Source organism: Cynara cardunculus (genome assembly GCF_001531365.2).
Source record: "Cynara cardunculus var. scolymus isolate 2C chromosome LG 5, CcrdV1, whole genome shotgun sequence".
NCBI classification, from domain to species: domain Eukaryota; kingdom Viridiplantae; phylum Streptophyta; class Magnoliopsida; order Asterales; family Asteraceae; genus Cynara; species Cynara cardunculus.
In genome coordinates, this window is record NC_037532.1 from 6,405,901 (window position 1) to 6,417,019 (window position 11,119).

Consider the following 11,119-nt stretch of genomic DNA (forward strand, 5'->3'; position numbering starts at 1 on the left):
TTGATTTAGATTAACATGACATAACCCATGTTATCATGTTTTTATGTCATGTCATTGTTCACGTAGTATGACCACGTATAACATATGACATGACATTGTATTATAACATTCTACTTTTATAAAATATTGTTTATATCATTAAAATATTTAATATTTTTTTTAATTATTATTTCTCTCTTTTAAACATTTAATTTCATTCTTTTTTATTGGTGGGAAAATTTTATATATTTTTTTCATCTCTTATTAAATATCAATTTATAGAGATTTTTCTAAATTTGTATATTTAGAAACTAGAAGGGTACTCGCGCAATGCAGCGAGATAAATCTTCATTCTAAAGTCTACCTTTTATTTTGTCTCTATCGATATGATACAATTTTATATGGTTTCGAGAAAACGATAATGTTTTTATTATTTGAATGAAATATAAATTTGAAGATAACATAAAATTTTGAAAATAATAAAATTGATATTAGTATCAAATTAACGATTTAATAGTTATCGTTTTTTGGTGTAACTTATTTAMTTCAATTCTTTATTATTAGAAGAGTACTCGTGCAATGCAACGAGATACATATCGATTTTAATGTTCAATTTTATTATTTGTCTCTGTCGATGTTATAATACGATTTATGTGTTTTTAAGAAAGCATTAATGATTTTATTTTTGAATAAAATATAAATTTGAAGATATCATAAAAATTTGAAAAAAAATATATCAATGTTAATATCAAATCAATATTTAAAAGTTCTCATTTTTATGTAATTTCTTTAATTTATCTTTTTATTATAATTTAATTTAAGTTTAATAATGAAATAATTTATTTTTGTTTTAATAATATAACATTTTATAAATATAATAATTAAGTATTCTGTTAGAATTCAATGATTATCTTAATTATATTTTAGATTTTTTATATTTAAAGTTAGATGTTTATCATGTATTTGATTATGTTTATCTGCATTTAGTTACATGAATTCAGATATGGAGCTTTAATAAGTTGTACTTATGCACAATCTACTTGTAATCTTGAGTTTTAAGTAATATGCATTAATAAACAGTAATTTACGCATAAAAAATGTTTTTTAAGAGTTTTTTGTCAAATGATTTATAATATAGTATAGATATCCAATTATCTATTTTTAAAAAATTGTGATTTGAGAAAAGTTTTTTCAACAGTTATATTAAACTCTCCTCCATAATAGGATAAAAAATGGAGAGAATGGAAAATTTCGAAATTTGAAAAAAAAATATAGTATACTTGTTACTAGCAAAATTCAAAACTATCACTTACTTACCTGGTAAGATTTTAATCCACCAAGACATAATCATATGTAACAATTTACCCGATAAGTACTAACTGTAATAAGAGTCGTCACCCTCATTTACCGAATAAAACTCTTGGTTCTTACCAGATAAGATTTTTTGTTCTTTTATATTCGTTCAATAAGATAACATGACTTGGATAAATACTTACTCAAATAAACATTTAATAATGAAGCCATTATTTTTATCCGTTTGAATTGAAGCTGTGAACCATCGCTTTCGAACATAGATGCGACTGCCTCTACTCTTGAGTTTAAATCATAACACGCACCCTGTGGAAAATTTAATTTTCTGACTCTTATATTTTAATCTTTGACTTTTAACTTTGGTTTATTTACAGCCAAGCCCCTGTTATATTCTATTATATTTACAACTGGCTTGGTTTTTATTTTGTTTTCGTTTTTGGTCATTTACACTTACAAATATGAGTGTTACGAGTTGAGTTGGACGGTTTACGACATTTATACAACCCAATACAATTATGACGGTCACAGGTTCAAATCTAAGGAGAAATAAAAATCCCTTTGTGGCCACGGAGGTTTAAATGCGGTGACTCCGAGCTATCTGCAAAGTAGGTGGTCGCTCTGGGATTAGTCGGCTCGCATAGCGGGTTGGATATCCGAGTTAATTCAAAAAAAAAATCAACTCAATTCAACCCAACTCATTTAAAAATATAACCTAACAGGTTGACGTGTTAGTAATTTCATAAATTTGAAAAATGAAAATAGTTTATGGGAATTTCAATGTTTAAACTCAATGCTCATTTTAACAAATTTGAGTAGCGCATTGTATCTAAAATTCAAGTTTTATCAGCTCGTTTGTAAGTTTGAACTTGATATCGATTAACTCTTTTATTGGCTTGAGCTCGATAACTTTATAGTTTGATTGTTTGATTTATGAATATATATATATATATATATATATATATATATATATGTTTTGATCGAAAAAGTGTACACTCCAACTGACTCGGTTGGGCTGGAAAATCTAATATGCCTTTCGAACGAGATGAGTCGAACATTGGTCTTATGAACTCAAAAATTACTAAGCTCGAGTAACTCGTTACAAACTCGAATCGTAAATACCCTAACCACCACTAGTCGTTCGAGATTTGGTGTTTTTATGTGCAAAAAGGATTCCATTTTTTAAAAAATAATAAAACAATTAACAATTAAAGATTGATATAAAATAATAAGTGCTAAATGCACTAAATAGTAACACACTTTTACAAATTTCTTTATTATAATATTGTACATTCAGTACACTTTCAATCATATTTCAAGATATTGTATTTTGAAATTTTTACCCATTATAACAACGATAATATTTTGATTTGAATTAAGATGGACATGACTCACACATGTTATCAGATTTACAGTTCATGCCATTATCCATGTGTAATATATTGCTGACATGATATTTTTTATTAGAATATTGTATTTTTAAAATAATTAACTTTACATATTACTTAATTAATATACTAAATTAATTTAAAAAATCTAAACTGTTCATAATATTAGAATAATGTAACAAATAGCATAATGTTAACTATTTATTTATACTACATTTGGTAATACTACTTTAGGTTGATATTTATATATTTTTATTTTATTATATAACAAGAAAAGCGACTCACCAGAAGATGACATGTGTCACCCAAGTTACTTATTTATTATAAGTATAGATGAAATTTTATTTTACACCCAATAACGAGCACGTCTATGAACTTCATTAAATACAGGAATAGTCACTATGGTTTGTATTTTGTTTTAAAAACGGATCCTTTCTGTAACTCCATTAAATGTGTGATGTTGACAATACATTAAGAAGCTTCTTTTTTTATGGAGTGTTGAAGTTTATCTTAATTTTCACATTTGTCTTTATCCTCCATTATTTATGTGAAAATGTCAGTATTCTATTTTCTTGTCTTCAAACATCACATCTCCATAAATGTCAAAGAGTTATCTAAACCGATTCAACTCGACATTGCCACTGTAACGACCAAAGTGGCCACTTTGTTGCACAAAAAGTGATAAAACCTGATTTTTGTAACCTTCAACCTCGACCTGGACCTACAACTTCATTGGCTTTTAAGATTATGATGACCTTTTGAGTTTTTGCAATACAAACACTTTTGAGTTTATTGGGTCAATTTCGATTAAGTTCCTATTGGTTCGATCTCGTGGTTTTTAGAGTTAGGGTCTGTTCGGTTTGTTTTCTATTAAGTCATGTATGGATAAAGTTATTTGTAGTGATAAAGTTGTTTGTATGATAACTGATAAGTTGTTGTTCGGTTGTTATGCTGAATAAATAGTATGAATGGTGAAAATTACTATTTTACCCTTTTATTTTACATTGAAGGAAAAATCAATACTAAGCAATTATTATCCCTAATACCTATTCCAAAACTTGGTCCGTATTTTCAATCATAAACCCTAACTACAAATTAACTCCTGAAGACAATTATGTGCAAAGAAGGATTACCTCATGGTGTTCTTTGCAAAGGTCGTCGGCGTTAGAGTAGAAAGAGATGCCAAGTTTTGTTGCCACGAGGGAGTAATCGGTGTGGGAGTGTGCAAGGATGTTGTGACCTTGACGAACTAGGGTTTTCGAAAGCAGTGTGCAAGGACATTGTGGCCTTGGATTCGTAGTCAAAGGGTTGATCTGTATCCATGGCGGAGATTTAGAAACTACGACAAAGGCAAAGGATTTGGATCTTTCATAGATGACACGGTGGCAACAACGATGAATGAGATAGATAGTGGTGGTTGTAGCTGCGATGGTGGTGGTCGGAGAGAATGGAGAACCTGGAAATCGTCGGAGAATTGGAAAGCATTTTTCGATGAAGCTTGTTGCCGTGTGTGAGAACGTGAGAAAGAGGGATTTTGACTTCCCGGACGACGATAGATTGGTTTTATTTTAAAAGGAGAAAATAGGAGCTTATTTATCACAAGGATAGGAATGGAAAGAGGAGGGTTTAGCTAAAATGGGTACACTGGTAATCAAGGAAAAAATGATATTATTTTTTAAAGAAAAAGAGTAAAAGAACTATATTGTCCTTGACTTAACAAACCTGAAGGTAGCAAAGTTACGTCAAGTGACTCGATTCATAACAAAATTGAAAAAATGAGTGACAACACCGAGTAAGTGTTTGATAAACGGCCCCCTAAGGAGACGAAATTCGTAATTTACTCGTTTTTTATATTACACAAATGACTTAATTTTACATATACAAATGTGGTAATTACCCCTTAAAACCCTCTTAACCACCTGCTCATGAAGGTTTGGTATTCCATAAGTAACCCTAAAACCACTCTTCACCACCCCCTCATAACTCCCTTCCTCCTTCACTCTATAAATTATATTAAATCTCTTTTAAATTTTTTTTAATCAATTTTAAATACTTAATAAAGGGTTATTGAAAAATCTTTTATTTTATTAAAATAATAATATTTTTTTTCTAAAAAAAGAAATTGCAAAAATGGGGGGTTTCAATGTGTTTGTATGGGGTATGGTAGGGTTGGTATGTTTCTTCCCAATGTTGAATCACTTCAATGGAGGAGTCATGGCCTTTCACAAGATTTCTCTCCATTTGCAACATAGAAGTGCTGCGAAGGTCGAAGACGATTACCGAACTGGGTATCATTTTCAACCTCCGAAACACTGGATCAACGGTATATCTGTCATCCAGCGCTAGACCGCATGCATGTGTGCATGTCGTTCTTTTTCGCTACAAACGTTGTAGATCATGACCCATATATGTACTAATATGGATCATGATCCATATACATACGTACATGGGCGGAGCCAACTTTGACCGGGTATCTTTCTTGATACCCGCTAACATAAGTACACCAATCGTTTATCTTTCTTGATAAATTACAGAAAAAAACATAAATTGCTGCTAATGATTTTATTCTACACTTTTTATGCATGATTTGGTGCTGAAATTGATCAAACTATTAATAGATCCCAATGGTGAGTTTATACATTTCAATTTTAATTTTTACTAACTTACCGAAAAGATCGATCCCAACCTCTTTTTGTTGCTTCAATTTCGGTCGCATTTAGCACCAATGTTTTACAAGGGATTCTACCATTTGTTCTATCAATACAATCCGAAAGGTTCGGTATGGGGTAACATTGTATGGGCCCACTCGGTATCGGAAGACTTGATCAACTGGACACCACTGGATCCCGCAATTGAACCATCAAAGCCGTTTGATCAGTTCGGGTGTTGGTCTGGGTCCGCCACCATCCTCCCAGGCGAGAAACCGGTCATTTTGTACACGGGAATCATCGCTAAAGAACCAGAACCAGGTTATCAAGTCCAAAACTATGCGATACCTAAAGACTATAACGATCCTTACCTCAAGAAATGGATCAAACCCGACGACAATCCGATCATAAAACCGACCAAAGAGAACGTGTCGGCATTTCGTGACCCCACAACGGCTTGGAAACTCAACGGTCAATGGGAAATAACGGTAGGTAGTAAGCAGGATACGACTGGAATGTCTTATTTGTACCGAAGCCCGGATTTCATTAAGTGGACCCTAGTTGATCACCCGTTGCACCAGAAAGAGGATACAGGGATGTGGGAATGCCCCGACTTCTACCCTGTAGCAACTACGGGAAAAGATGGGTTGGACACTATGGTAGTAGAAGGCGATATAAAACATGTTTTTAAGGTAAGTCTCGATATAACTAGAAATGAGTATTATACGATCGGAAAATACGACACAAAAGAAGACAAATACATCCCGGATGAGGGAATGATTGACGGTTGGGCGGGTTTAAGATACGATTGGGGGAACTTTTATGCATCTAAGTCGTTCTATGACCCTGCAAAGAAACGTAGGATCCTCTGGGGTTGGTCTAATGAGTCCAGCACTGAGCATGAAAGTGTCAAGAAAGGATGGGCTGGAATCCAGGTTCGTAGTTTCTTTTGTTTCTCAAACTTTTAGGTGCCTTTGGTACGTTAGACAGAACATGACAGAACAGAAGCTTGTCCCACATTTTGTTGGCTTTCAATAGTTTCGACTGAGATTTGTGTTCAAATTTCACCAATGATGTAGTGTATTCCAAGAAGTGTTTGGTTAGACCCATCTGGAAAGCAATTGCTACAATGGCCTGTTGAAGAATTGGAAACCCTCAGGGATAAGAATGTGCAGATAAGCAATACGGAGCTCAAGCAGGGAGATAAAGTTCAAGTTGAAGGAATCACTCCTGCCCAGGTTCGAATAACCGAGTCTGATGTTACATGGTTACAATCACAATCACAATCACGATTATGATATATGATTCTGAATACAGGCTGATGTGGATGTGGTTTTTACGTTACCGGGTTTGGATAAAGCCGAAGTGTATGATACTAACTGGGACAAAACGTTTCCACCGGAAAGTATAGCAAGAAACATATGTCAAGTCAAGGGTACAACCGAACAGGGCGGGCTAGGACCGTTTGGTCTTCTAACGTTGACCTCAAAACATTTTGAAGAATACACTCCGGTATTCTTTAGGGTTTTCAACACTCCCGACACCAAGCACAAAGTCCTCATGTGCTCTGATGAGATGCCGTAATATCTCTTCTCTTATCTTTTTTTATACACGTACAGTACAGTCTATCCCAAGCAAGCTTAACTACAGAGTTCTAATGAGATCCAGTACAGTACACTAACACTAGTGCTGGTACACACTTCTTTGGAAGTCGGGGGATTTTCACAAAAACAACCGCTCTACTCTTCGGAGTAGAGGTCAGGTTTGCGTCGACTCACCTACCCCGACCTCACCTCCGAGTGGACTACACTAATCCACAACCACTAATTAAACCATGTTAAATACAGTTCCAATTGATATCTGTTTTCTTTTGTTTTCTAATGGAAAACCTGAAGGTCAACATTGAACAAGCACGAGTACAAGCCATCGTTTGGAGGGTTTGTGGATGTAGATTTAGCCGACAACAAGATTTCGCTTAGAAGCTTGATTGATCATTCGGTGGTGGAAAGCTTTGCAGCAGGGGGGAAGACGGTCATTACATCTAGGGTTTATCCGACTAAGGCATTGGATGATGATAACGCACATTTGTATGTGTTTAATAACGGAACCACGACCATCACGGTTGAGAAACTCGACGCTTGGTCCATGAAGAAGCCTAAAATGAACTAAAGTAGTTATTGGAAGAAGTTAAACTAGAGGTCGTTGTCTTCTCCAAACGAAGCTTTGGATGCATTATTTTTCCCTCTCGGGATTTGTACATCGCTGTACAATGCAGGGTAGAGATCGGATCTCCATACATCTTAGTTCTTACCCCCAAAACCCCACCTACAGGCAGGACATACCTTGCTTGTTTGGTTTGTTTTTAGGTATGTAAAGTGTAAATGGTAATCAAGAACTGTTGTGATCTCGATAATCAATAAGTCAAGGAACTATCAATTTTTGTGCATACATCGAATACTAGTTAGAATGTTGTTATCTAGCTTTTTGATTTCAGCATGAAAACGACAAGCATTTGTTAACAATGGAACAGCAGGTCTCAGTGTCACGCCACATTTGAAGTCTAAATGCATCATCTTTGATAACCTAATCAGATACCACATGGTGACCAACGCCCCACTTCCTAAACATCTATCATCACCAATCCAACATTTGACGTCATTAAGTCAACAACTATCTCAACTGTCTGTAACTGGCAACCCCCGAGACAGCCCACACAACCCTACTCCAAGAGCATCAGGTGAGATACATATCAGCTACACAGTCGCATGCTCGGTAGCTAGTTGTGCTCACAAGAAGCCCAATCCCCAAAGAAATTGAAACTCTCATTGCAGTTGCCAGACTCGAACTTTCACCTGTTTGTGCAAGTATACCTCTCCTAAGCCAACTTGCAACACTTTCTTTTTTCTAGTATTTTTCTCCTTTGCCTTACAGATCTTTTCAAAATTCTCCCAACCTTCATGTTGTCAAATATAGTCCCTATTCGAAACAACCTCTCTACCCCTTAGGATAGACGAAAGGTCTACGAACATCCTACCCCTCCCCAACCCTATGTTCGAGTAGGATATACCAGGAACTGTTTGGTTTGGCTTGGTTTAGTTTGGTTTATCATCATAACTGAAGGTAATAGCCAATGCCCACTAGTGAAGATCTAGAGAGCTGACACTATTCAACTACTTGGGTTTGTGATTGCATTGTTGAAATCTGCAATTTCTGCATTGAGCTGAAAGTTACCAGCAATTGCACCCTTCCAGCCAGAATGGTGACACTTAATTCACTCTAGCTGCTATGTTGAATGATTTCACATGTTACGCTGCAAATCGAGCAAGGGTTATAAGAGTTTTGGGGTGCTATATATTGTGATTTACTACATCGATAAGTAGTAAATATCGTTTATGATTAAATTGACGGTTTCCGCATTTTAAACTATCATATACATATTGTGCACATTGTGGGTAAAGAGTGAATCTTGCAGACGCAAACAAAAGGTAAAACAAGCAACCAATGGGCTTTGTAAAACAAATTAATAAAAGCTGAAATCATAACTCTATTAATTACCCGAAGCCTCTGTGAAGAGACTTCAGAGCAACAATAATGGCGGTTTTTACTCCAAGCTACTATTAAGGGAAGTTTGTTTATAGCTGATTCATACAGAAAGTGACTTGTTCATTCAGCCCGTTGAGGACAGCAGGTCCCTTTTTTTCAACCCTACCCTTACCTCTCTCCCTTTCCTCCCTCAATATGTAAACATCACAATCTCCGTCGCCACCCCTCCTGCTACCTCCGGTTATTCCTCGAGCTTGGAGTTGAGTTTTACAGGGGTTTCTCTTGACCGAGATGAAAAATTGAAAGCCATATGGGTGAGTAAAAGGAGATCGAAGGAATGAGAATCTAGGGGTCGAATCAAATATTATATCCCGGCATTCCTCCCCTTTTAGTGGAAGGGCGTGTTGTTTCCTATTTGTTCACATTCTTAGTCTGTAAGCACTTCAATGCAGACTTTGACGGGGATCAAAATGAATCCAATTCTAAAGGATCAAACCTATGGGATTAAGGAATAATACGTACATGATTTGATGATTTCTAGGGTCACGTGTTTCTTGATGATTTAATGATTTATAGTTGAAGGCTTAGAGTATAGTTAGGAGAAATTGATGATACTGTATTTGTTCTTCAGTTTAAACATAGGATTGTACACCATCATGTTTGTCAATTAGTCAACATGCTCAAAAGGGAGGTTTTGTTATCTTAGAAAATGTAATGCATCATCTAAGCTTTAGTGGGAAAAAATGAGCTTAATGGAATAAAAACAAAAAGTGAGTAAAATAGTCATTAAGATTTATTCAGCACAATAAAAAAACAACAATTTAGCTTAACCCAAACAGATAAGTTAATCGATACACCAAGCTTAATCCATACATGGTTTAATGAAAAAACAACCAAACAGCCCCTTAGTTACCCTCTTTCTCTAGTTCTTTTGAACAGGATCCCTCTTTCTCTACTGAGCTCAGAAAAACAAGATTCTGGAAATAACTTAAAACTAAGCATAATTTATAACAGAAATCTACCAAATTTTTCTAACTTCAAACAAGAAAGAACTATGGTAAACATCAACAGCAGGAAGAAATATGCAGAAAAAACTAAATATTTACCCAGTGATCATGGTTCCAGCCCCTTCATCTGTGAGAACCTCCAGCAGCAAAGAGTGTTCCAATCGCCCATCAATAATGCTCGCCGTTTTAACCCCTTGAGTAAGAGATCGCACACAACAATTCACCTTCGGGATCATCCCACCTGCAATCTTCCCATCTTCCATCATCTTCTTTACTCCTTTCACATCAATTTCCTTCACTAAACTCTCAGGATCATCCTTATCCTCAAGAATCCCAGCAACATCCGTCAACAAAAGCAACTTCTCCGCCCCCAATGCCGCTGCCAGCTCTCCAGCAGCCGTATCGGCGTTTATGTTATAAGACTGTCCGGTGCCATCAGCAGCCACGGAAGCAATCACCGGAATCAGATTGTCGTTGATCAACGGCCGTAAGACCGAGGTATCGACGCTGGAGATCTCGCCTACGAACCCTAACTGATCCGAATTCGGTGAAGGACTAGCAGTAAAAATCCGGCCATCTGTTCCACATAATCCAACTGCCGTTGCACCAGCTTTGTTGATCAACCCAACCAAATGTTTATTAACCTTACCAACCAAAACCATGGACACAATCTCCATAGTGGAAGCGTCCGTTACACGAAGACCATTTAGAAAACTGGGCTTGATCCCCAATCGATTGAGCCATTGATTGATTTCAGGACCGCCGCCATGAACAAACACGATACGTAGACCGATGCAGGAGAGGAGAACAAGATCGGTGATAACGGACGACTGAAGAGCTTCAGATTTCATTGCGGCTCCGCCATACTTGACCACCACGGTCTTCCCACGGAACTTCTGGATGAACGGCAGCGCTTCAGAAAGGATCTTGACCCGGGTTTTCGAAGGGGTTATTGAGAGGGTCTCGGTCAGGACCGATTGAGAGGATGATTTGAGACATGAAGATTTGAAACTTGAGGGTTTGATGCTAGGGCTTGGGAATGTTAGGGTTTGAGAGATGGAAGGACCAGGAAGAAGGATTTTTGCTGCCAGCATTTCTCTCGTCACTCAAAAACTGCTACTGGCTGAGTGATTCCAGATTTCAATCTATATATTTATCCCCTGTTAAATGCTCGAAAAATGTAATTGATGTAAGTTAATCGTACGTCAATATCAAATAATAATATATTATATTTTATTATTATATA

The 11,119-nt window shown here is 35.9% G+C and overlaps 2 protein-coding genes across 4 annotated transcripts; one reads left to right on the plus strand and one right to left on the minus strand.

Moving 5' to 3' along the window:
* Positions 1 to 3,160: 3,160 nt before the first annotated feature.
* On the plus strand, positions 3,161 to 7,492 carry LOC112512006 (beta-fructofuranosidase, insoluble isoenzyme 1-like). 3 transcript variants are annotated; one of them, XM_025117778.1, is made up of 7 exons: positions 3,161 to 3,188; positions 4,882 to 4,998; positions 5,294 to 5,302; positions 5,396 to 6,258; positions 6,403 to 6,561; positions 6,641 to 6,903; positions 7,219 to 7,492. In XM_025117778.1, the coding sequence occupies exons 2-7, from the start codon at positions 4,890 to 4,892 to the stop codon at positions 7,490 to 7,492; spliced, it is 1,677 nt and encodes a 558-aa protein (XP_024973546.1). In that variant the 5' UTR covers positions 3,161 to 3,188; positions 4,882 to 4,889. The 3 variants fall into 3 exon arrangements, with proteins under 3 accessions (XP_024973546.1, XP_024973545.1, XP_024973547.1); XM_025117777.1 differs by lacking the exon at positions 3,161 to 3,188 and having other exon boundaries at positions 4,806 to 4,998; XM_025117779.1 differs by lacking the exons at positions 3,161 to 3,188; positions 5,294 to 5,302 and having other exon boundaries at positions 4,860 to 4,998.
* Positions 7,493 to 9,686: 2,194 nt separating this feature from the next.
* LOC112512511 (acetylglutamate kinase, chloroplastic) lies at positions 9,687 to 10,975 on the minus strand. The gene has a single exon (XM_025118507.1). The coding sequence runs from the start codon at positions 10,965 to 10,967 to the stop codon at positions 9,969 to 9,971; it is 999 nt and encodes a 332-aa protein (XP_024974275.1). The 5' UTR covers positions 10,968 to 10,975; the 3' UTR covers positions 9,687 to 9,968.
* Between the last annotated feature and the right edge of the window lie 144 nt (positions 10,976 to 11,119).

Coding starts and splice junctions, on each gene's coding strand:
- LOC112512006 (XM_025117777.1), top strand. CDS start 4,806: ATGGGGGGTTTCAATGTGTTTGTATGGGGTATGGTAGGGTTGGTATGT. Junction 6,259..6,402: donor AAGGATGGGCTGGAATCCAG/GTTCGTAGTTTC, acceptor CCAATGATGTAG/TGTATTCCAAGAAGTGTTTG. Junction 6,904..7,218: donor ATGTGCTCTGATGAGATGCC/GTAATATCTCTT, acceptor GAAAACCTGAAG/GTCAACATTGAACAAGCACG.
- LOC112512511 (XM_025118507.1), bottom strand. CDS start 10,967: ATGCTGGCAGCAAAAATCCTTCTTCCTGGTCCTTCCATCTCTCAAACC.